General features: G+C 36.9%; 3 protein-coding genes across 5 annotated transcripts; 1 reads left to right on the top strand and 2 right to left on the bottom strand.

The window, feature by feature from the left end:
- The first annotated feature begins 1,151 nt into the window (after positions 1–1,151).
- Positions 1,152–10,686, top strand: LOC140875685 (putative 1-phosphatidylinositol-3-phosphate 5-kinase FAB1D). 3 transcript variants are annotated; one of them, XM_073279454.1, is made up of 13 exons: positions 1,152–1,546; positions 2,318–2,560; positions 2,661–2,694; positions 2,830–3,468; positions 4,169–4,313; positions 4,396–4,737; positions 5,062–5,889; positions 6,463–6,797; positions 7,104–7,230; positions 7,327–7,482; positions 8,043–9,476; positions 9,618–9,881; positions 9,967–10,686. In XM_073279454.1, exons 2-13 carry the CDS (start codon positions 2,347–2,349, stop codon positions 10,264–10,266), a joined length of 4,818 nt encoding a protein of 1,605 aa, XP_073135555.1. In that variant the 5' UTR covers positions 1,152–1,546; positions 2,318–2,346; the 3' UTR covers positions 10,267–10,686. The 3 variants fall into 3 exon arrangements, with proteins under 3 accessions (XP_073135555.1, XP_073135571.1, XP_073135563.1); XM_073279470.1 differs by having other exon boundaries at positions 2,326–2,560; XM_073279462.1 differs by lacking the exon at positions 1,152–1,546 and adding an exon at positions 1,808–1,897.
- A 493-nt stretch (positions 10,687–11,179) lies between these two features.
- On the bottom strand, positions 11,180–13,930 carry LOC140875364 (probable arabinosyltransferase ARAD1). Its single transcript, XM_073279031.1, has 3 exons — positions 13,216–13,930; positions 12,204–12,460; positions 11,180–11,892 (listed from the first exon to the last, which is right to left on the bottom strand). Exons 1-3 carry the CDS (start codon positions 13,820–13,822, stop codon positions 11,341–11,343), a joined length of 1,416 nt encoding a protein of 471 aa, XP_073135132.1. The 5' UTR covers positions 13,823–13,930; the 3' UTR covers positions 11,180–11,340.
- Positions 13,931–14,648: 718 nt separating this feature from the next.
- On the bottom strand, positions 14,649–16,205 carry LOC140876067 (uncharacterized). Its single transcript, XM_073279921.1, has 2 exons — positions 15,970–16,205; positions 14,649–15,183 (listed from the first exon to the last, which is right to left on the bottom strand). The coding sequence occupies exon 2, from the start codon at positions 15,156–15,158 to the stop codon at positions 14,856–14,858; it is 303 nt and encodes a 100-aa protein (XP_073136022.1). The 5' UTR covers positions 15,159–15,183; positions 15,970–16,205; the 3' UTR covers positions 14,649–14,855.
- Between the last annotated feature and the right edge of the window lie 9,429 nt (positions 16,206–25,634).

Here is a 25,634-nt window from a genome sequence, read left to right on the forward strand (position 1 = left end):
CACAGGTTCTTGTCTCGAGATATCTTGATAGGCAGTTGGCATTCTACCGGTAGGGATATTTGTCCTCTGCTGGTTTGAATAACCAGTCGATAGGCTTGAGACTTCAACCGGTCGAGAGACATAGGCGGTTAACAAGCTTCCGGTAGATAGATTTATCCTCTGCTGGTTTTGATAGCCAGTCGATAGGCTTGTGACTTCAGCCGGTCGAGAGCAAAGGCGGTTGACAAGCTTCCGGTAGAAGTTGTAGTAGATTCCTGAAATACAATGATTGGCAGCACATTCCTATACGATGAGTTGTTGTTTGTTATCACCAAAATATCGGATTCAACACTATCTATAATAGTTCAACCCCTTACACTAACTGATTTTGGTGTGTCAAATCACTCCAAATTTTTTTTACATTTTACCCCTAAATTTATAACACATATTTTTTATGCTAGATCTTAAATTACTAAATTATTCACGATTTTCTCTAACTTTATCTCAATTTAAAAATATAAAAAAAATGTTCATTATTTTTTTTGAGAGAAATGTTCATTATTTTTAGATGTAATATAACCTATTTATGCACGCGAATTTTGGCGTGCGTGAATTACTAATATATATATATATATATATTATAATATTATATTATAATTATATACTTCCTCCGTCTTATATATATTGTCCTCTTTGAATTTTCACACAAATTAAAAAAATGTATTGGAAAAGCAAATTTTATATAAACTTCATATTTTATCCCTATTTAATGTATTAAAAATGATTACACAATTTTCAAGGTGTATTTAATAGAGATGTATTAATAAAGAAATGTAAAAAATATTACTAAATATGATATATGACTATATATTTGGGGCAAATAAAAAAAGAAACGTGGACAATATAATTAAGAGGGAAGAGTATAAAAGAAGACAAAAAATCGAAAACAAGAGAATGATGATGAAATCTCGAGGCAGGCCACGAAATCTGTTTCATTAATTGCGTGATTTTATTTCGTAATGGCGATTTGGAATATCCATACGCACCGAGACATGGGATCGAGCGTGAAGCAACTGTTGCATTTAATTTCAAACATATATAAATCTATTTGGTTCGTTGTGTGGTTTGAGTTTCATAAGCAGATACAATATTGTTCAATGCATTCATTTAATGACACCAGAAGAAAATACTAAAAGTAAATAATAATAATAATCATAATCCAAAAACTAATCTTTTTTGCTTCTTGTGTGTGTATATGGACTGGATGAATGATGAACAGTACAAAAATTGAATTTTTCAGAGCAGTTAAACACAAGGCTGTGGGCTCCAGTGGAGACAAAACTTAATTGCTTCGTTTTCATTCCTTCCCTTCCCCCAAACTTTTTTCTTTCATTTTATGCAACTCGTTCATCTCTTCCATCCCTTTTCGGTGACTGAATTCTTTGATTCAAGATTTTCGAATTTCTGCCTTTTGGAGCTAGAGATATCATCTGGGATTCAAGATTGGGTGATACTTTGTGGTGGAAGTTCCGGATTATGATTACTTGTTCATCGAATTTACCCGGCAGTAAGTGTGTTTTGAATCATATTAATTTTTCTGGGTTCTTGGAATAATTGCTTGAATCCCGATTTTATGGAATCAGATTCACAGTTGGATGGTTTTGATGTTGTTTTGTTCCAGCTGGATTAATGTGATTTACCTTTCTTGAACGACTTATCGGGTGCTACATTGACTTGACAGTCAACAATCAACCGCCCATAAATTCTTGGAGGTTTTGGTGGTTGGTTCTTGGTTTTCACTTCGCATTTCAAAAATTTTGACTTCCCAATTGGGAATTCGAAACTGGGCGGATTGAAATTTTAAAATTTCTTCTTTTAACTTCGATTTTTTTTTCGGTGCGGTGATTAGTCTGTCTTGGTAATTCACGTTCTTCGATTCGGATGTTTCTCTTTCATCTGCCCTGTGAAGTTTGACGACGGGATCGGGCATAGTTATTTTCCTCGTCTATATAGTGATGGCGGTGGATTGAAACTGAAAATCTTTAATTCGAAGCCACAATCGTCTCTTGTTAACTTATATTTTTTGAGTATATTGTAAACTGGTTTAGTCTTCAAGAATGATTGTGTATAGATCGCTATGAAATTTCATGATAGGGAGTGTATTCTGTTTGTTGCTGAACGCATCTTCCTTGTTCCTCTATGTATCGATTGGTTTTCAATATAATTACTTTCTTGCAAATTCTTGGAATTTTATGTTGCGTATCTCTGTCTACTGTTCTATTTAGGATCTTGAGTTTTTTGTCCATCTTTCACCGAATTAGATTGATCTGATATTCAGGTTGACAGGATTTGGGGATCGCACATAATATGTGCCATTATTGTGGCGCACATCTGCCAAAGTCAAGTAATTACACTGACCAGGAAAACAGGGATTCTTCGAATGCTAATTGTGCGCACTTAGTCCAATTCTGCAAGTTCTGCGTTGAAAAAACCTACAAGGAAAATTTTAGCTCTGAAGAAATGCCATCAATCAGTCCCTCTGGTGCATTAAGAAGCAGTGACAGTTCTGTATCAAGCTGCAGTAATTCTCTCTCTCTCTCTCTCTCTCTCTCTCTCTCTCTAGTTTTTTCCATATCATTTGATAATATTTTCTCTGCACTTACTTACATATTATTTTGCAGGTGATGTTTCAGTTGATCCAAACTTTTCTGATAGGTATGCATTTTTACTTGGTTTGGTTCATTATGTCCAGGAAGCATGATCAGAGAAAATAGGTTTTGCTTACTTTTTGAGAGAATGCATACGCTTTTAATTTCTTCTAGAGCTTACTCTTTGTTTATTTCCTGTCAGTGGATCTATTGAAATAAGCCGCTTAGAAAGTTTTGATACTTCTACGAAAAGGCATGAGGGCAACTCAAATCTCCCAGTTAATGGCAAACATGATATTGGAGAAGTTAGCAGAAATTTAGAGACTGCTGAAATTGGTGAGGTTAGGGAAAGAGCAAATGACCCTGTGGAAACAGTCAGTTCTTTAGTTGATGATGGATCCGGGAAGTCACTTTCAGATGAAGTGGATACTGAATTTTGGCTTCCTCCAGAACCTGAAGACCAGGAGGACGATTTAGTAGGTAGTGTAGCAAATTACGACGACGACGACGATGAGTGTGGCGATGGTGGGGCATGGGCTACAACTAGCTCTTTGAGTGGTTTTGGAGAAGAAAGCAGTGGAACTCAAAAATTCAAAGAGGAAAAGCTCAAAGCTATGAATGATGTTAGGAATGGGATGTTTAAGGCCCTTGTTAGTCAGCTAATCAAGTCAGCTGATGTTGATCCGTGTGGAAATTATTGTGAGAATTGGGTGGATATAGTGACTTCTTTATCATGGGAGGCTGCTGCTTTCGTGAAGCCTGCTGAACAAAAAGGCACAGCAATGGATCCGGATGGACATGTGAAGCTTAAATGCATCGCAACTGGTTCTCGTAACCAAAGGTAACAAGACAACAATGTCTTAGAGAGTTGGAGAATCCGTTATGTCATGGATTTTAGTTATCTGATGACAATTTACTTGAAACTTGAACTTGTATTCATCTTATCTCCTCTCAAAATTTTAGCTTAGCCTGTACGGTGTTCCAGTTGATCTTAATTGGTCTCAAGTTATATTTTTTTACTTGTTTTATGACGTGCTAAAACATTATACGTGGGGAATCTTATCTAGGTCTTTTGAAATAATTAAATAGCATCACATTGAGTTTTGATTTTTCTGATTGCTAATAAGGTCAAGGTCTCACCTTTGTGTTCAATTAATCCCACGGCCCAAATTTGATATCCATGGTTGAAATGTCCTGGAGCCTTGATAAGAATTCAAAAGGTTCATCATGTACACCTCTTCATTGGTAACCTCAAGGATATAGAGGTCTAAACATTAGGTTTAAAAATCGTATATCTGGAAATTATAAAATGTGAATTTATGTGCGCATCGAAATATAAAGAGTTAATAATTTTATATTTCTTATAAATATTTTAATCATGGATCGTTGTACGAAGTGATTAACTTACACTGATTGTGTGTTTTATGTATTTTCAAAGAAATGCTGGTTTTTTTTCTGAATGCAGTAATTTCTAATTTAATGCCAGTAATCTCTTTTGTAAATTACATGTTCTGAACGAAAATTTTCTCCACATTCTGTAGCCGAGTTGTTAAAGGGTTAGTGTTCAAAAAGCATGCTGCTCACAAACATATGCAAACGAGGTACAAGAACCCAAGACTGCTGTTGATCCACGGGTCACTTGATCTTTCTTCTGGTGGATTGTCATCATTTGATTCAATGCAGCAGGTAAAACATGAATTTCCTGTTTCAATCCAAAAACTTGATATCTGTTTGACCATCCTTTCTGATTGTATATATTCGTTCACAGGAAAAGAATAATTTAAAATCCATCGTTGAGATGATAGACATGTACCATCCAAATGTTATTTTAGTCGAAAAATCAGTCTCTCGTGACATTCAAGAGTCTATTCTTGCTAAAGGTATCACACTAGTCTTTGATATGAAGCTCCATCGCCTGGAAAGAGTTGCTCGTTGTATAGGTTCACCTATCTTGTCATCTGAGGTTACAGTTGGCCAAAAACTAAGGCAGTGTGATTCCTTTCATATCGAAAAGTTTGTGGAAGAACTTGTTGTTTCCACAGAGGCTGGGAAAAAACCAAGTAAAACATTAATGTTCCTTGATGGCTGTCCTACTCGCCTTGGATGTACAGTAAGTCTTCCTTCTCTGAAACGATTTTAAGGAAAACTTTCGTGGGTATGACACAAAGTTTTCTGTTCCCTAAATGAGGTCCTGTTTATAAATTGTGGAAAAAAAGATGATAAGAGTGCTAGAAATCAGGCATACATTGTATGGAACACTAGGAAAGTGATTAGCCGATCCCTGCTCCTATTTAATTCAATTTTGTCTAACACTAGGGTTTAGATGATACCAGCCAAACTCTAGGAAACTGGCTGTTTCCTACAGTTTTTTTAACATCATCATCACAATTTTATTAAATGAACTCCATAAACTAACCCAATTTGCATTGCACAGATTCTGCTGATGGGAGCGAACAGTGATGAATTGAAAAGGATTAAATGTGTGGTCCGATGTGCAGTTGTCATGGCATATCATCTAATCCTAGAGACATCTTTCCTTATAGACCAGAGAGCAATGTTTTCAACTATTTCACCCTGTGAAGTAGTGGACCTAGCACTCACCAATAATAAATTGATATCTGTTGGCTACGACAAGACCAGCATTTCTTCCCAAAATGAAACGGATGCAAAATTTGATACATCATCTGCTCTTGATATACCTATTTCTGATGGGGTCCAGGGAACAGGGTCTCATAATTCAATCCCACTTTCAGAAGAAAATTCGTCATCTTCGTTTGAGCCTTACAGCACGGCAACATTTCCGGGATTAACTCTTTCAACATCTATTCAAAAAGTTATGGATGACAGCTTTCCTTGTTTCTCCGACTCTTCTCTGAGTACACCCAGTTCACACAATTTCAATGGAAGAAATGAGGATGGTCAATCTGAAAATGATATTCAGATTGCTATTGATTCAGACGTCGACCACGGTGATACTAAACATGAGGATAGAACTGAGGGGGACAATTTGCTTAATCATGAGCAGTCACATTTGTCAGAATCACCAGATGCTCAAAATCTAAGTGACAGTGCTGAAGACCAAGTGCATAACAAGGATGAGATAAGCTCAGTATTGGATTCTGAAAGTATTTTAGTTTTGATGTCCAGTCGCAATGCTTCAAGAGGGACTGTTTGTGAGCAGAGTCATTTTTCTCATATTAAATTTTACAGAAGTTTTGATGTTCCTCTCGGAATTTTTTTGCGGGATAATTTACTCCGACTGGTTAGTTAAACATTCTATTTTGAGTTTCAAGCTTTATTTTTTAAAAAATTTATTTGACGTTTTCAAGGTGCATAGTGAATGCATTTTTTCGATGTTTCACTTAACCTAGAACGTTATGCTGTAGATGAATGACAGAATTAACCCTTAGCTGTAGAAGCTTGCTTGTCATTTTATCAATGATTTTTAAGCTTGTTTTTTCTTGAAAGGGGTAAAATTCTACCAAAATTTGAAGACACGGTCTCATGGATGTGTAATGGTTTTAATAATTTCTATCTTAAGTTTATGACTCAGTTTTAATAAGTGATGATTTGCTCGGTTAATGATATCGATGGTGGTATTACCCTGCTTTATTGAAATTCTCGAAACTTAGTTGTTTTCATCCTTTTGTCTATGAACTTGCTTCTGGACGACGGTATTTGTGGTTGTTTTTTCCGTCTGTTTGAACATAACGTTTTACTGTGTTGAATTGACTCAAATGTTGTGATTGAACCGTTTTTGTGATTTCTTGATTTGGCTTTCATAAATCTGTTTGCCTTGTTTTTATCGTAAACTGTGTAGAAAATTTTCTTGCAGACACTCCAATGTAAGACTTGTGGTGAATTCCCTGAGGCTCACTTTTACTACTATGCACACCATAATAAGCAACTTACAATCCAAGTTAGACGTCTTCCTGCTGAAAGAAATCTTCCCGGGGAAACTGAAGGGAAGCTTTGGATGTGGAGTCGCTGTGGTCAGTGTAAACTGCATGATGGAAGCTCAAAATCTACAAAAAGGGTGTTGATATCCTCTGATGCACGTGGTCTATCGTTCGGAAAGTTTTTGGAGCTCAGTTTTTCGAACCAATCTTCATTCTGTAGTCTATCCAGCTGTGGTCATTCTTTTGATAAAGATTTCATATATTTCTTTGGGTATGGAAAGTTTCTAACAATATTGGAAGGTCTATTATTTGTGCTATTTTTTTAGCTTAGTCTCATAGTATTTTCAATTGTCATTTGTAAAGAGGCATATCATCTCTAGGTTATTGTTATTGAGGAGATTGTTGTCTCTGTATGAAGTGTTTTCTCTTTTTATTATTGTCATTATCTTTCCTCTCGGTTTTGAAATTCCCCTCTTTAATGCTACTTTTTCTTGTGTCTCGACAGCAACCTTTTAAAACTAGACGTAGCCAATTCTTTCTCAATTATCATTGTATAATTTTCTGTCGATGTTTGCAGATTAGGCCCAATGGTTGCCATGTTCAAATACTCTCCAGTTGCAACCTTTTCGGTTTCTCTGCCACCTCAAAAGCTGGAGTTCAGCTGTTCTGTCAGAGGAGAGTTTCTTAATAGAGATTCCGAGGATGTATGAATGGCTATGAAATTAATGCTCTTGTATCCTTGCCTAAGAATCTGTGATCTGCAGTGCTTATTTAAAATTTGTTATATTTCACTCTTTCAGGTGTATTTGAAAGGGATTTCAATGTTCCGTGACATTGAAGGGTCTTTGAAGGATATAGGAACTCGATATGCTGGTGTAAGTCTGAATATTCAAGGATCAAGCAAGGAATTTTCTGACATTGTGGAGATGTTGAAGCAGGAAAAATCTCAGTTTGAGGTCATCATCTGCTACTTTTTTTTTTTGGTTTATCATCTTTTATTTTATGTGGTAAAAGGGCAGAGAGAATTATCGTAATGAAACAGGAATAAGCTGATGTCCTATTTATTGTGATATGACAGTGTATATTCACATACGCGTATTTGCATGTGGAAAATGGACAGCATACTTCCACTATTTTATATGAACTCTGATTTTGTTTTTCCAAATATTATTTAGGAATTAATTTTAGTAGTTTATATTGGTAATCCTTCACACCTGCCTCAAGTTTCCACGATAAAAATTTGGATTCTGATCTAGCAACTTGTTGATTGATATCATGGTTTGATAATATTTGTTTTTGCTGTTGTAGAGGAAAAAGAAAGCAGTGATTTTCTAAAACTTAAATCGTCATTAACGATATTTTAATCTTTCATATATAATTGAGAAGAGATGAGTTGACGGCGGAATGCAACTTTTCAGCTATATTTTCCAAAACTTCAGTTTTAATGTGTTCTTATTGTTAAAAAAGTGTAGCAGGACCATGATTGTTTTTCCTTGGTTGTGTAAATGTATAATAGGTCGACATTAAAGATTCTCTGAAGAATGGAAGCGAAGGAGATAATGTTTGTAAATTTCTAAGTTTGAATAGACTACGAATGGAGCTTTTGCTTGAATCATGTCTATGGGATCAAAGACTACATGCATTACTCTCATCTGATCTTAAGATGGTAGATACCGAATCAATTAAGTTACAATCAACCAAACAGTTACTACAAGAAGATGCAATCTCTGGGGAAGGACCTGGTACAGCTGAGATTGCTGTTGAAAATTCTGACAGCCCTCTAGAAAATACTTCTGGAGCTGAAAATAAGTTTGACATATCTAATGATTCCAGTGAGTTTCCAATTGAAGACATTCAGATTCGTGGACCGGTTGAAGGATCTAAAGAAGACAATCCATGCCCCATAGATGAGTTAGATGACAAAGGATCTGCGGTTCCTGATATCTTGGTGAAACCTACTTCCGAAGATTATGTTGATGATGTTAATATAAACTCCAGAGAGGATAATTTTGATAAGACAGTACCAATTGCTACTGAAGTTGAGTCCACTGGTGCTGATGCAAACAGTTCTCTCAAAGGTAACCACAATCTATCTGTTTCATCTAACCTAGAAGATGATAGAGGTTGGATATGGGCTCCATTTTCCGACATTCGACGTGAATACATGGAGGATATCCAGAAAGGGTACTTGCCAAGATTTGAATCTTTGAACAGCTATGCGGCACAATCTACAGCTCAGAAATTGATTGCTGATGAAGGTTCTCGACTGCACATACCTCTTGGTTCTAAGGATTATATTGTGACTGAATATGAGGATGAATTGTCAAGCATCATAGCTTGTGCTCTGACAGTTTCAATGGATCGACCTACCGTATTGGAGGATCTAGCAATGGATGCTCGGAAAGAGAGAGTAATGGATGCTAAGTCAAACGGGAGTTCCCAGAGCATGACTCGAACATTCTCGTTGGGTTCTCCTCGTTGGTCTTCATTTGGTTCCTCAGATTCCGACAACGTTCTATCTCCACTCGCCATTTCCTCAGAAGATTCACATTCATCAAGTTTTGATGGTTTAGATTTGTTGGATTCATTATTTTCTTATGGTTCTGGCCACCCACAAGTTTCCTTGGGTTCAGGGAAGAGTCACGGGAAGCGTAAATACTCTGTTATAAGTATATATGCAAGCCAGTTTCGTCAGTTACGAGATCGGTGTTGTCCTTCTGAAATCGGCTATATTGCTTCTCTAAGCCGTTGTAGGAACTGGGATGCCAAAGGTGGGAAGAGTAAATCTTTCTTTGCTAAGACATTAGACGATCGATTGATTATTAAGGAAATTCAGAGAACAGAATTCGATTCTTTCATGAAATTTGCTCCAAACTACTTTGAGTACATGAACCAGTGCTATGAGCTGGGAAACCAGACCTGTCTTGCTAAAATTTTTGGTATCTATCAGGTGAATGATATTTACTTCAATACTTGTCCAAGTTATCATCATTTGATATCTATTGTAGAGCTATTAACAAACTAACTATTCCTCTTTCCTCTTTCTTCTTTTTTTTTTTCACTCGTTTTTTAACAATCTTAACTATTTCAGGTCGTCGTTCGAGCAAAGAATGGTAAGGAGGTCAGGCATGATCTCCTGGTGATGGAAAATCTTTCATTTGGTCGGCACATAGCTAGACAGTATGACCTTAAAGGAGCTTTACATGCTCGATTTACCGCAACTGACAATGGTTCAAGAGATGTTCTTTTGGATCAGAATTTTGTCAATGATATGAATGTTTCACCTCTCTACGTTAGCAGAAGATCAAAGAGGAATCTGCAGAGGGCTGTGTATAATGACACACATTTTCTCAATGTGAGCTACACATTTTTCCAACTACATCTTAACTGTTATCATGTGCCGCCTATCGACCTGACCTTATTTTCGATTACTTTTTCAGTCAATCAATGTGATGGACTACTCTCTCCTAGTGGGAGTGGATACTCAAGGTCGTAAACTGGTCTGTGGGATCATAGACTATCTCAGGCAGTATACTTGGGACAAGCAAATCGAGAATTGGGTTAAATCTTCACTTGTTGTTCCTAAGAACCATTTGCCTACTGTAATCTCTCCCAAAGAATACAAAAAGAGATTTAGAAAGTTCATTAATACACACTTTCTTAGTGTACCGGATCACTGGTGTTCCAGAAGATCTAAACCTTGCAAACTGTGTGGTCCCGTCGTGGAAAATGGCCTGTGACTGGTAACGTCCCAAACGAAAGGTACTGACGATGAATTTTCTCATTCAACAGCTCAATAGCAATGGAGAGATCACCCTGGTTTTTTTGAGATCTTCCCATTATGTTATAAACAAAACCGTCTTCTTCACATTTTCTTGTATTGTATATAGTTTATCACAAAATCGTAGTCCCCTCTCATCCTGCAGCCCTGCTACTATTTTTCAGCGAAGTTCTGAGGGTGTTTTGCTATTCCATGGTAGGTTGCACATATATATTTATTTCTTCGTAACTGTAAAAATATCATTGTAACTCAAATTTTTTTTTTTTGGTTGATTACTTGCCGCAAAATACGATTGTGGATGTATTTCTTGAACTTCGAATATTCACATACTTTCGGTTTTGATTACCGATGATGATTCTATGTAAAGCAAAAATATTGATTACTATTCACAATAGAGCGATTCGTTTCACAGATGCAAGTCAAGTACCTAGATTTCGCGTGCAAATTAAACCTTGTGGATATGAAATTACTGTTTAGGCACATACCTTATTTTTCTTGGCTTGTCTGTCTGACAATCTGTCCGAGTAACGAAATTGTGGCCAGCCTAAACACGGAGATTTGTAGTAGTAGTGTTTTACGTTAACTGGTTAGGCTCTGAAGTTTTAAACATGACCCTTAACTCTTGAAGGTGATGTAGGGACAAAATCAGGGTCAGAATCCAAGTTTGAACTGTATTATGGCACGGGTTTCATTTGAAGTCATCATTATTTGCAACATTGTCCCTTTAAACGTGATTTTTGTTTTCGATTTGGGAAAATTAAACAATATCCACTTCGAAGATCATTGTTATATTTACTTAGAAGCCCAACAACTTGCAGTAGTAAGCTACCAGATAATGAAAAGACAGTGCAGAGTCATTACATAACCGGATAGATATGCTATATTTTGTAGCAATCAAGACACAAATACGTGTAATGTAATGAAGTTTCAATGAGTTTTTATCAAAAAAATAAAATCATCAGGTAATTAGAACAAATGATAGAGTATGATGAAAAATTAAAGAATCGGCAAAAATCAAACAAATATAAAGTGTTCAAGTGCAATGACAGCGAAGTGGTACTGAAACACCTGGAGGTTTCCTCCTCTCCCGCACAATAGCTTCTTTGATTATCGGCAGTTTTTGATATACCTTTTTCCAAATGTGATTGACTGCACCATCTAATGATGCAGGGCCTACACCTCCTGGAAAGCCATTTTCATACTCGAAGATTTGTTGGACCTTAGCCATGTTTTGGCGATACCTATCCTTCTGTTTGCCAGAATAATTTCTTAGATGACTCACGAGCCAATTAGGCCTCAGAGCATCACTAACTGCTACAAAAACTGAAAATTCAGAATAATCCACCATTCCTTCGAATGGAAGCTCTATGTTGTCACTAACGATAACTGGTATACAGAGACTCTGGATGGCATCAAAAAGCCTACATGATGTAGGCGTGTCTCCTGCTGGGTGCAAACAGAATTCTGATGTCCTCATTCCCTTTATTGACTGCTCCTTCCCGGTGGCATTGGGGAAGCCTTCTTCTATAATGACTCCGGGTTCATTGATCAGTAAATCCCATAATTTTTCTCGAACAAGTCCACCCTACAGATAGTGAAAATAAGTAGATAGAAATTTTGGACGAGCATAGTAGATGTTAATAATTGTAATGTAACTGATTGATCAGTATATAGCATGGATATCAGCAAAAACAATAGTTGCAGAGACAATAGTGGGATTAAAAAGAGCAAGGAAACAAATGCTCTTAGGACAGATCTTTCAAGAATGATGTTGTAGCTCAGCAGATGCATGCGATTTACAGACAAATTTAACATATAAATATTTAAAAAATAATAAATAGTCGGCAAGTCATGAAACAATAATTTCAAGTTCCTAGGAAAGAAGGCATTACTAACCCGATGCCTATGCTTGGCTCCTTTGAAGTAAAGAAGAGTGTGCCTTTTCTGGTTTTCTGATATGTGCAGCCTTGGAAGTAAATAAGAGTACGGCACGATGACATCTTTCAGCAGTGAAACTTGGGTGTGATGTATCATCAAGTCAGATGAGTTCTCGTTGGAGGATTTGGAGTCGAGCCTGAACCAGCCGCCAAAATCCACCACAAGGAGAATAGCTGGCACAATATCATCCTTGACATGCCACATAGCAACAGGGTCTGCCAAAGAATGCTTCAAGTTTTAACATAACCTGACAATTCAGAGGCTAAAATATAAGCAACTAATGCATGCAATATACATATCCCAAGTTCCCTAATCAATGAGAATATATCAATGGATGTCTAAAACACCTGCAGAACTAGCACAAATGTCAGACAAAAATTTCAAGGACATTGAAAATTACAACTTTGTGCAATTTATGATTGCAGAATTCATATTCCTATGCTTGAAATGAAATGTGACTGATAACCACAATCCAACTGAAGGACAAGCATGAAAGAAAAATCAAACACGCTAAACATCCACCGAATCCACATGAGAACACAGGTCAGAATAAGAATCCAACCTCGGTCTTTATCCATCTAACTATTTGTTCTATTTCACTTTATAGTTTTCCATAAAAAAAATACAAAAGATGAATTGTTTAAGCAATCATTATAATAGATGTCCAATTTGGCCCATGCCATTGTCGCTGAATGTAATCTTTTTATTCCTATCCATTTCTATGAGTGTGTAGCACATGCATGCTCGATCTATGCACATTCTAGCTTTGTGTTATGTTCGTAAACCACATCTAACAAAGGCTATGCTTCCTATCCTCGTCCGATGATCTTGATAGACCCACTAAGATAGCTTCGATAAACTCTAAAGGAATCATCATTACTATCGAGCTTTTTTTCAAGCAGCAGCAGGATGGAAATTAAACGAAATGGAGACATCAATAACATATATACAATTACGCATTGGTATTTACCGGTTAGAACAAAGACATGATCTCTGCCACCAGACTTCTGCCAAGCCTCTGACTTTCTAACCGTATCAATCACCATTCTTTGCCTCTTATAATCCTCATTCTCCTCAACCCTCTTTCTAAACACACCTTTATTAACCACCAGCTGCAATTCAGCACTTAAAGTTGCGAAAAATGGAACAAAGATCACATCAGCTTCCCTGTAATCGAGAACCCTTCTCGCGAAAGACTCTCTTTTCACCTCTTCGGGCGCCAACAAATCCCCCAAGATCCAGTACTCGGCGCTGTACTGTTTAATAATTGGGTTTTCAGGATACGGAAGATGTTTTTCAAAGTCTTTAGGCAAAAGGGTCTTTCTTATTTCTGTGTCTATTTCGCTTCCAACCCTTGAATCGGAGTTGAAAGCCCAGTATTTTTCCAAGAGGCCATAGTTGAGGGATCTGGGGAGGGGTGAAATGTAGACATTGATGGATTCTTGTTTGGAGGACAGGGTAATTTGGTGATTCGGTGGAGGTGCTGTGCTAGTGCTGGAGTTCCAGTAGAAGAAGGCGAGTGAGAGAAGGGAGAGGAGGGAGAGAGTGAAGAAGAGGGGTGGAGTTTTTAAGGCCATCGGAGTAGACTTCAGCTTTGATTTGAGACGATGCGAAGCGAAGGTGTTTGCATTAATGCTCCCTCGTCATGGTTTCGGCTTATTGCTCCGACTGCACTCAGCCTCAGACTGTTTTTACTTGGAAACAAAAATGTGGCAAATTGTTTTTGAAATCATGGGATAATATTATAATACATTATGGCGTTCTTCTGTAGGCTTTCTTTTTAAAAAAAAAAAAATATATATATATATATATATATATATAATATTTTTTTATAAAAGTAAAACTAATTTGAAAACTTTATAAATATATTACAAAATATAATACAATTATCAGTTATTGACCATTATATTTAGCGTTCAAAAAAATAGATTAAATATTTTATATTATTTTAGCGATCAGTTATCCGTTAAACTATTTTAGCGATAAAAAAATCGATTAAATATTTTATAATTAAAAACAAATTTAATACTCTATCATCTTAAAATATTTATAAAACGAAATCAAACAAATCAAAGTATGGTGCAATTATGAGTTATGGACCCCTACATTTAAAAAAAAAAAATTCAATCTGGACCTTGATCCAATCTAATTTTTCAAGTCCAATACTCTAATAAATGAATGTTGACAGAATTTAAAACAAATAGGAAAAAACCTTAGGCACATCAAAATTATAGTTTGAATAATTTTTTAACTCACTCTCCAAAGTTTCCCTAATATTTGTCTACAGTATGAAATAAAATCACGTGAAATAAAAGCTGTTCAAGTTCATGGTAAAATGAACATCTGAGAAATTGAATAGAAAGCATTTTTCATGGCCAACCATGAAAGATCAAGACACCAAATTCCATGAATTGAATACCAAAGTAGGAAAAAATCTATTCTGGTTTAATTTCGTGATGTCATTACAATACTAGGTATATGCCAATGCTTACACAAAACAGGGAATATAAACAATTTCTAAGAAACTCAGAGCTCAGCTAAGTGCTTGGAGCTGAGAAGCTCGATCGCCATAGCCTTCATCTTGAAGGTTTTCTACTCCCGAATCGTGGACTAACACTCCGGACCTGATGCATCAAAATTCCAGTCTCTAACGAGGTCCCTTCTTACAGCACAGCTTCGGACAAGTCTTGGAGCACCTGCAACCTCAGTGCCACTCGTAATGGCAGGTTGGGGCATCACCTTAGATGATGTGATGCTTGGATTAGCTCTAGGATGTGGAAGTGAGGTCTTCCTGGTCAAGCAATTGGCAATTACGTAACATCTTCCTTCATTGTCCGCGCTTGAAACGGAGTAACTTCTGAGCGAATGGGATGGGCTTTCTACACCGTGGCACACAAGACATGCAAGACTCATAGTGGTCAAATGTCGCCGTTAGATGCTACAAGGCAATGAAATCACAAAAGAGCGTAGGTGATTCTTTTGAACATCAAGATACTAGGAAAACAGCTATTGTAAGTTACTTGTGAAAACATGAAGATCACTAGTCATCCCCGAGGAAATGGCACTAGCTTTAATCCATATACAAGGATAGATACGAAGAAATGATCACTATTTCAAGACAAAAAGCACAAATTTCTTAATCCAAATCCATGCATCATTCAACTTTCACATCAGTGATTTCTAATGCGATTCGCAGGTCACCGAACCATTAAAACGCCAAATTCCCCCATTTTTTCCACTAAAAAGTGCATTAAAGGTTAGCTCCACACAACACTTAACAATGGAATCATTAATCTTGAAGCCCTAGGCCATAAATCAGAGATTCAAACACAAGAAGTCACAAAAGTTCAGCCTCACACAACAATTCTTTGAGAGTCAAGCACGCTATTGCAATGAAAGGAAAACAAGAAAGTACTGATCATGAATTCCACCGCAAACACCAAAAATTACAATTTCATTTCTCCCCATTTGGAAATAGCTAGTAAGAGTGTAGGACCACTATATATATATATATTTTTTCCCCTCAAAATGGGACAAACACATTGATTGACAAAGGATCAAATATTCAAGAAGTATAATCCCAACCAAAAATTCATCAAATCTATAACAATCAAGAAAAGAGCAAAACCCAAATATCAAGAAACAAAAAACCACTACCCAATTCAATCAAGATGAAAGAAAGAAACAACAGAAACAGAGGGATCTTAATTCTTATGAGACTAACCTGAAAAAGATTAGGACATGTAGTTTGTGAGATTATGTGTAATTAGTATTGAAGAATCCAGGAGCGTTGAATCCAGAAAAAAAGGATCTTGCACCTCAGTAACTACGTAGGTTAGCGCCCCGAAGAAAGAATCGTACAAAAATGTTATTAATTCTAACTCCGAAATTTAATTTGATTATTATTAATTTTTGACTGATAATTACAAAAAAATAACAAATCTAAAGGAGCAGGGATTTCAACCCGCCCCTTGAAATCAAAATTCCTATATATTGAAATGAAACTCATATAATTGTGTGGATAAATCGATTCATTGTAATATGATTACATTTCAATGTATTTTAAACTTTATTTATTTGAATTTAAATGGTTGATAAAAGCTGAAAAGTGGTGGAACAATTTATGAGATAATTGTGAGAAGTATGTCTTCGACTTTCTGGATCAGTCCTTCACTCATATCTTATTTGGGCTCAAGGATGTGGACTGGCCATCTATTGCTTTGGGCTTAAGTAAGGGAGCCCAATAGCTAACTAATACACTAACTGTTAGTTAGTTGACAGAAGCTGGGTTAGTTATATAATGTGAGCTATGAAATCGAAGAAAGAGATACAAATCAGAAATTGGAAAAATACACAAGAAAGTACAAACTCTGTGAGACTCTTATTCGAGAGAGAAAGAGTGATAGACGGAAGAGAAGAAGATAAACAGAGGAAGAACATCAAGCAATACAGATGAATATGAAGATAAGATATTCATTGATTGTATCGTAATTGATTTAATTCGAAGCTTTGTAATCTTGAGACTTCTGTGGGTAATCAATAAAAGTTTCTGGGTGTTTCGTCCGTGGATGTAGGTCACTTTGACCGAACCACGTATATCGAGCTTTGTTGATTGTTCTTTGCAGTATTGTGTGATCTCATATTGGTGTGGTTCTAGCTTAGATAATCTGTAGTGATTGAATCTTGTGTTATGGATTTTCAAGTGATTTCTTGGTCTGCTGTTATTGATTTCATTGTTAACAAGTGGCGCCGTCTGTGGGAATCGCATAAAAAAGAAATGGGATCACTGAAGTTCGATTCAGAGAAATTCACTGGAAAAAACGATTTTTCTTTGTGGAGAATCAAAATAAGAGCAATACTGATTCAACAAGGTTTGATTGATGCTCTTGAAGGGAAAGAAGAGAAGTCTGGGGATGAGAAAACTGTCAAGGAAAAGGAGGTTCTGATGAACAAGGCACACAGTACTATAGTATTGTGCCTTGGAAATAAACCACTGCGTGAGGTGGCCAAGGAGACATCTCCAGCTGCGGTATGGAACAAATTAGAGAACCTCTATATGACAAAATCGTTAGAAAATAGATTATACATGAAGCAATCTAGAAAATCTTGATATAAAACTTGAAGATGAGGACCGAGCACTGATATTATTTAATGCACTTCCTAAGTCTTATGAGAATTTCAGAGACGCAATGTTATATGGAAGGGAGCAATCAATAACATTGGAAGAGGTGCAGTCGGCAATACAATCTAAGGAGTTACAGAAGAAACTCAAGATTGCTATAGAATCCAAGGGGGATAGTCTGGTTATTCGAGGAAGATCTGAGAAGAGAACAAATGAACAAAGGATCATAGATCTAGATCGAAAAGCCAGACAAGGTTTAAGTGTTTTCATTGTCATAAGGAAGGACATTTTAAAAGGGACTGTCCTGATAGGAAATATAAATCTAAAAATGAAGGGGAAGCTGCTGTTGTAGCTGATGGTTATGAGACTGCTGAAGCACTGAATGTAACTGAGCAAGATCAAATAAACGAGTGGATATTAGACTCGGGATGTTCATTCCATATGTGTCCTAATAAGTCTTGGTTTGAAACCATTACAGAATCTGAGGAAGGGGTGGTGTTACTTGATAACAATAAAGCTTGCAAAGTTAAAGGTATTGGGACTATAAGACTAAGGATGCATGATGGAACAAACGAGATCTTGAAAGAAGTTAGACTGGTACCTGAACTAAAAAGGAACCTGATATCTCTTGGCACCCTGGATTCACTTGGTTATGTGTTCAAATCAGAAAGGGGTACAATAAAGGTATTGAAAGGGTCCCTGGTGGTCATGAAAGCAATAAAGAAGAATTCTTTATATATATTACTGGGCAACACAGTTATTGGAGGTGCAGAAGTAGTACAAGAAAGAGTGAACAACACACGACTATGGCATTTAAGACTTGGTCACTTGAGTGAAAGTGGTCTACATGAATTAGCCAAGCAAAATTTATTGGGTGGTGATAAGATCACTGATCTGGATCTTTGTAAGCATTGTGTATTAGGCAAAGCAAAAAGGGCAAAGTTCAAACAGGCAGTTCATACATCAACTAAACCACTGCAGTATGTTCACTCTGATCTTTGGGGTCCATCAAAAACAGAAACAAATGGAGGAGGTAGATATTTCATGTCAATCATAGATGACTTTACAAGAAGATTGTGGGTCTATGTCCTAAAAACAAAGGATGAAGCTCTCAGCAAGTTCAAAGACTGGGTTCAGCTAACAGAAACCAAACGAGACATGAAAGTGAAGAACTTAAGGACAGATAATGGTTTGGAATATTGCTCAGAAGAGTTTGCTCAGTATTGTAAGTCAAGAGGGATCACCAGGCATAGGACAAACCCAAGAACTCCACAGCAAAACGGATTGGCAGAAAGAATGAATCGAACTTTGCTTGAAAGAGTAAGGTGTATGCTGCTTTATGCTGGTCTTCCAAAGTCTTTTTGGGGTGAGGCACTGTCTACAGCATGTTACTTAATAAACAGAAGTCCCTCTAGTGCGATAGACTCAAAGACTCATATGGAATTATGGAGTGGAACACCATCAGATTATTCAAAGCTCAGGATCTTTGGTTGCTTAGCATATGCTCATATCAAACAAGATAAGCTGAAACCAAGAGCTTTGAGGTGTGTTTTCATAGGGTATCCTGAGGGAGTCAAAGGGTATAAAGTATGGAACATGGAGCCTACTGGTACAAGATGTTTATGTTGGAATAACGTGTTCAGATCAATTAAGAATTGATACCCGGTGCAGCGGAAGTTTAAAAATTTTATTTTTATATATGGAACGATTCCATATCATGGGTATCAAAACTTTACGATTAAATTATGCAAGTAAAAATAAAATCACAATTAAATTTTTACCTCTTCAAGCAACGACTTGATTATGGACACCAACAGAATTTAATCTGCTCTTCTTGTATATCCCGAGAACCGACGGCTTCACGATCAATCTCCGAAATCAGGTCCACGAACAGAAAACAAAAACCCTCTGATTGATTGCACTAGAAATCAATCAGATGTTTATCGATGAGAATAAACAGATTTGATCTGTCAATTCAGAATGTAATTTTTCGTAAAAATCACAAACTGAATTTTCTCAAAAAGGGACAGAGGATTTCGAAAATCCCCTTGAAATAATATGAGTGATTTTCGAAAATTGCTAGAATGAATTCATCTGATTTTCGAACACTACTAATCTATTTATAGATAATTTCTAGACTAGATTAAGTTATGATTGTATTAGGACTCTAACTCCTTAGGGCCCACAATCCATAACTTAAGCCCAACAAGCCAAGCCCGTTATTATAGAAATTAATATAAAATTCATCATGACTCCTATTGATAAACCGATTTCACCAATGTGCACAGAAACCATTTCTGCACCTTTTAAAGTCAAGATAATTTTTCTGAATCCGAATTCAGTGATTTCCAAAAATGTCCATCCCTATGTCATTTTAGGAAATTTCACTCCCTTTTAGTTAAGAAGTCCAACTTCTCTTTCATTAAATTTAACTCTTTAAATTTAACTATCTCAACGGGGTTTAGTAATCCATTACTTGTGTGACCCTCAATGGTTCAGGGATACAGCTAGCCGTGGGCTCATAACTCCTTGTGACTCGGAACAACAATTTACGACTTGCCCAACGAATCATGGTAAGAGCGTCTAGCAACATCGCCCCATGATTCCTTAGGTATCTGTGGGGACCCGGGTTGCTAATCTTATCTTAGGGCAATTTATTGTAATTAACAATTAAACAAGTACTTAAAAGAATAAAAGAAACAAGAGCTAAAAAAAAAATTTTTTTTTTTAAAGAAGGCAGGGTCTCGCTCGATCGGGGAATATGCTATCAAAAATCTGCTGCCAAAGAATGGATAAACAAGTCATAATCTTTTATACATGCTACAAAATCAAATACATGCTATCTTATAACGTCTTACAAGCTTCTAAACATAATAAACATAAACTAGCATGTATTCAAGCCATAATATACAAAGTTCTTGTATCACTTCTAGCATGGTTCAACAACATAAAGTACAAGTCGTGCTACTTAAGCCCGTGTCCTCACTTGCTATGCCTCAATCTCGAGCTATCCTTGTCTTTTCTGACTAGCTCCTGCCCCACCTATTGCCATGCACACATACAAAACAAAGCAATAGCCGGATAACTCCGGTGAGAATAAAATCCCAGTATAAACAACTTTAAACGCGAGATAATAAACGTGAATGCAATGCAAATGGCAAAGGAAGGCTATCAAGCTGATATCAATAAAACTTAGTTCTTTGGGATCCCGAGGAATAAAATAACTATCAAACCACCGATACTCCCATTCGAGGCGGCATCAAGTATTTTAGTCCTCTGACTTTGGTACAACTATAGTGAGTCTTCTGGCTCTGAACATAAATCCATATTCTGTGCCATGAGTCAAGTTGACTCTAGAAATAAATTTACAGTCCATGCCACTCACTACAGCTCTCCAAACGTCATCTGCACTCTAGGCGATGGCTGCCCTCTGTGCTATTAAGGCTGGAGTTCAAGATGAATGCAACATAAGCTGTATGCATTAAAAGCTATAAAACACATCTTGAAAAACTAAGCATATAAGCAAACAAAGCAGTACAAACAAATAATCACATAAGAAATATAAAGAAACAAGTATGTGATTGACATGGGAATACTTGAAATGAAAGCTATTTCAAGCGTTCTATCCCATCTGGATTTGCTGTCATTTATACCTTTCTATGTCACGTCTGAAAGTACTTCAAATCTGCAAGTACATCAATGAAAATTCATATCAAAAGGTTGCTCCACTTCTCAACTCAATCTCAAGTGCAAATGCTAGCAAACCTTGCTTCAAATCCTTCTCGGTTTGACTCGGAGATCTCGAGTTCGGCAACTTCGATAGAAAGCTGATAAATTACATATCGAATAACTAACAAGATCAGATGCCATTCAAACCATGCTTCGTTCAATCAACAATATCAAAGTCTTGACATTTTGCAAATCGACGGCATAACGGCTAAAACCGGCAATCCAAACAATATCCAAATCAATCCAACAATCCAGATAACTTATAATCTCTAACATATCATCTCATTACCATAAAAATCAGTATCAATCAAACATGGTAGTGTTCGAATTATTCTTCCCAAATTCATATAAAATCCGAACGACAGTCTTTTTTCCGAACCGTCTGCGAATACACGATCGGTACAGCTGATATACGCATATATGATAAAATCATAATTTTCCATCTTTCACATAAAAATAAAATCTGAGATATGTGAATAAAACATGTACCAAATCGAAGGTCTCAAAGCTGTGATCGCAGATATATATTTATCTGGAATTTCTGATAACCGGAACGCAAGTTATCGAAGCTTGAACGGGACGAAAATGGAGTTCTTGAAGGTTTGGACGATTCCTCTGTTTCTTTTCCTTTCTAAAATCTGATATGCACGTGTATTCAGCTTAATTCAAGTGGAAATTGAGATATATATATCATATTTGCAGTTTAGTCCCTGAACTTTTGACTATTTGCAATTCAGTCCCCGGAAAAGTGATTTAATTCAATTTCAATCCTTTCCAATTTAAGAATATTAGAATTTAATTCTAAACTCTAAATATTCCCAAATTAAATATTCTCGAATTAAAATTAAATAATCCCGGGCCTTACATTTCTCCCCCACTAAGACATGAGTTCGTCCTCGAAATCACAAGCAAGCTGTATAGACAATCTGTATACACATAAGATAATGAAATAGCATAAAACAAAATAAGAACTCACATCAATGAAACAACTCTGGAAATCTCTGTCTCATGTCTGACTCAGTCTCCCAAGTCGCTTCTTCGATGCCATGTCGACTCCACTGAACTTTGACTAGCTGAATTATTTTGTTTCTGAGCTGTTTGTCTTTGCGATCAAGAATCTGAATAAGCTGCTCAAAATAACTAAGAGTCTCGTCAAGTTCAGCTTCATCAGGCTGAAGAATATGGGAAGGATCAGGTGATACTTCCGCAGCATAGAGACATGGAATACGTCATGAATACCAGACAAAGATGGAGGAAGAGCAAGTCGATAAGCAAGATCGCCTATCTTTTCGATAATCTCATATGGACCGATAAAACGTGGAGATAACTTTCCTCTCTTTCCAAATCTGACCGTACCTCTAAACGGAGAAATCTTCAAGAAAACTCTGTCTCCCTGATCAAAAGATAGAGGTCGTCGTCTGATATTTGCATACTTTGCTTGTCTATCCTGAGCTATTTTCATTCTTTTCTGAATAAGCTTTACTTTCTCTGTCATTTCTCGGATCATATCAGGCCCAACATCAGGAACATCTGAGATATCATCCCAGTACAACGGTGATCTGCATTTCTTTCCGTACAATGCTTCAAAAGGAGCCATCTCAATGATCGTCTGATAGCTGTTATTATAAGAGAATTCTGCAAGTGGTAATGAATCTTGCCAACTAGTACCAAAATCTAGTACTACAGCTCTCAACATATCCTCAAGTGTCTGGATAGTCCGCTCTGACTGTCCGTCTGTTTGAGGATGATAAGCTGTACTCAGATGCAATTGAGTACCAAGAGCTTGTTGCAAGCTATGCCAAAAGTGTGATGTAAATCTAGGGTCTCGATCTGAAACAATAGATTTCGGCACACCATGTAATCTTACCACTTCTATGACGTAGATTTCTGCCATCTGATCATGTCTGTACGTCATTCTGTACGGAATAAAACATGCTGATTTCGTCAAACGATCAATAATCACCCAAATGGCATCGCACCCTCTGGATGAACGTGGTAGCTGTGTAACGAAATCCATGGAAATGTGATCCCATTTCCATTCTGGAACTGATAGACTCTGCAATAGACCACCTGGTTTCTTTCTTTCTGCTTTTACCTGTTGGCAATTCAAACATCTGGCTACAAATTCAGTCACATCTGACTTCATTTGTTTCCACCAATACTGCATTTTCAAATCATTATACATTTTTCTGCCACCAGGATGAATACTGAATCGACTACTGTGAGCCTCTTTCAATATTTGTTGTTTCAAAGCTGAAACATCTGGAACAACAAGTCTGTTATTCACATATAACACATTATCAGCACTGACCTGATATTCAGATTGATGTCCAGATCTGACCATAGCAATTGAATTCTGAATATTCTGATCCTTTTTCTGTGCTTCTTTGATTCGTATCAAAAGTTCTGGCTCAGCTCGTATAGCACAAACACAGATAGGGTGCATATCTGTTGAAAATATTAATCCAGAAAGACAACAATCTTCCACCATTTGAGATACACCTATCGTAGACAAGGATAAAGAACATACCTTTCTGCTTAAGGCGTCCGCAGCTGCATTAGATTTTCCTGGATAATATTTAATCTCGCAATCGAAATCTTTCAATAAATCAAGCCATCTACGCTGTCTCATATTCAATTCTGATTGCGAAAACAGATATTTCAAACTTTTGTGATCTGAAAAGATTTCAAACTTCTCACCATAAAGATAATGTCGCCATATCTTCAATGCAAAGACAATAGCGGCAAGCTCCAGATCATGGATAGGATATCGAGTCTCGTGTGGCTTTAACTGTCTCGAAGCATAAGCGATAACATGACCTCTCTGCATAAGCACACAACCCAGACCCTTGTGAGAAGCATCACAATATACAACAAAATCACCTGTACCTGATGGAATCGTCAAGACAGGTGCACTTGTAAGCCTTTTCTTCAACTCCAAGAAACTAGTTTCACAGGCTTCAGTCTAGACATATGGCTTATTCTTCTGAGTCAGTTGCGTAACAGGCTTCGCAATGCTGGAAAAATCTCTGATAAAACGTCTATAATAACCTGCCAAGCCCATAAAACTCCGTATTTCTGGCACTGATGTAGGTCTAGGCCAATTCAATACAGCCTCGACCTTGCTTGAATCCACTGAAATCCCATCACCTGAAATAATATGCCCAAGAAACACAACTTTCTGCAACCAAAATTCACATTTCGATAACTTAGCATATAATTTCTCATTTCTCAAAGTCTGTAAAATGAGTCGGAGATGTTCAGCATGCTCATGTACATTCTTGGAATAGATCAAGATATCATCGATAAAAATAATGACAAAGTCATCCAAATATTTCTGAAATACCCGATTCATCAATCCCATAAATACTGCAGGAGCATTGGTTAAACCAAAAGGCATGACGATAAATTCATAATGTCCATACCTTGTTCTAAAAGCAGTTTTAGGAATATCTTCATCTCGTACTCTCAGTTGATGATATCCAGATCGTAAATCAATCTTCGAATAGATAGCTGAACCCTGTAGCTGATCAAACAAATCATCTATTCTAGGCAGTGGATATTTATTCTTGATGGTTACCTTGTTCAATTGACGATAATCAATGCATAAGCGCATGGAACCATCTTTTTTTCGTACAAACAGTACCGGAGCACCCCAAGGTGAAACACTCGGTCTAATGTACCCCTTGGCTAACAAATCTTCCAATTGATCCTTCAACTCCTTCAATTCAATAGGTGTCATTCTGTAAGGAGCCTTGGATATTGGTTGCGTACCTGGCATTAGATCAATACTAAAATCTATATATCGTACTGGAGGTAAACCAGGAATTTCATCAGGAAATACATCAGCAAATTCATGCACAACTGGAATATCTGTTACTGCTGGACTGGATTTCAATACATCGACTGCATAAATCAGAAATCCTTTCGCCCCTCTCTGCAATAAACGGGTCATAGATAACACAGATATCAAAGGAATCTTGGCTCGAGAACCCTTACCGTAGAATTTCCATTCAGATACCATTTCTGGTCTAAATCGAAACACTTTCTGGAAACAATCTACAGTTGCTCTGTACTTGGTTAACATGTCGATACCAACAATACAATCGAAATCTGATAATCCAAGTACTATACAATCTATATTAATCACATTCCCGTCATATTGCAACGCACAATTTCGAATCATTCGAACAGATATAATACCTTCACCCAACGGTGATGAAATAGAAACAACCGTAGGCAGTGGCTCAGAAGATAAAGAATGCATCATAACAAATTTTTCAGAGATGAATGTATGAGATGCACCTGTATCTATCAAAACATAGGCAGGATAACCATAAATAAAGCAGTTACCTGCTATGACATCGTCAGGTGCCGCCTGTGCCTGTTCCTCAGTAAGTGCAAAAACTCGAGCCTGTTGTCTAGGAGGTTGAGTCACAGTCTGGCTTCCTCCTCCTCTGGTCTGTTGCTGAGGTTGCTGAGGCTGAAATGAATGCACTGATTGCCTTTCGGCCTGAGGTATTGGTCGAGAAGAACTT

Source organism: Henckelia pumila, chromosome 1 (genome assembly GCF_033568475.1).
Source record: "Henckelia pumila isolate YLH828 chromosome 1, ASM3356847v2, whole genome shotgun sequence".
Taxonomy (NCBI): Eukaryota; Viridiplantae; Streptophyta; class Magnoliopsida; order Lamiales; family Gesneriaceae; genus Henckelia; species Henckelia pumila.

Coding starts and splice junctions, on each gene's coding strand:
- LOC140875685 (XM_073279454.1), top strand. CDS start 2,347: ATGTGCCATTATTGTGGCGCACATCTGCCAAAGTCAAGTAATTACACT. Junction 3,469..4,168: donor ACTGGTTCTCGTAACCAAAG/GTAACAAGACAA, acceptor CACATTCTGTAG/CCGAGTTGTTAAAGGGTTAG. Junction 9,477..9,617: donor AAATTTTTGGTATCTATCAG/GTGAATGATATT, acceptor TAACTATTTCAG/GTCGTCGTTCGAGCAAAGAA.
- LOC140875364 (XM_073279031.1), bottom strand. CDS start 13,822: ATGGCCTTAAAAACTCCACCCCTCTTCTTCACTCTCTCCCTCCTCTCC. Junction 12,461..13,215: donor TCATGTCTTTGTTCTAACCG/GTAAATACCAAT, acceptor ATTCTTTGGCAG/ACCCTGTTGCTATGTGGCAT. Junction 11,893..12,203: donor GAGCCAAGCATAGGCATCGG/GTTAGTAATGCC, acceptor CACTATCTGTAG/GGTGGACTTGTTCGAGAAAA.
- LOC140876067 (XM_073279921.1), bottom strand. CDS start 15,158: ATGAGTCTTGCATGTCTTGTGTGCCACGGTGTAGAAAGCCCATCCCAT.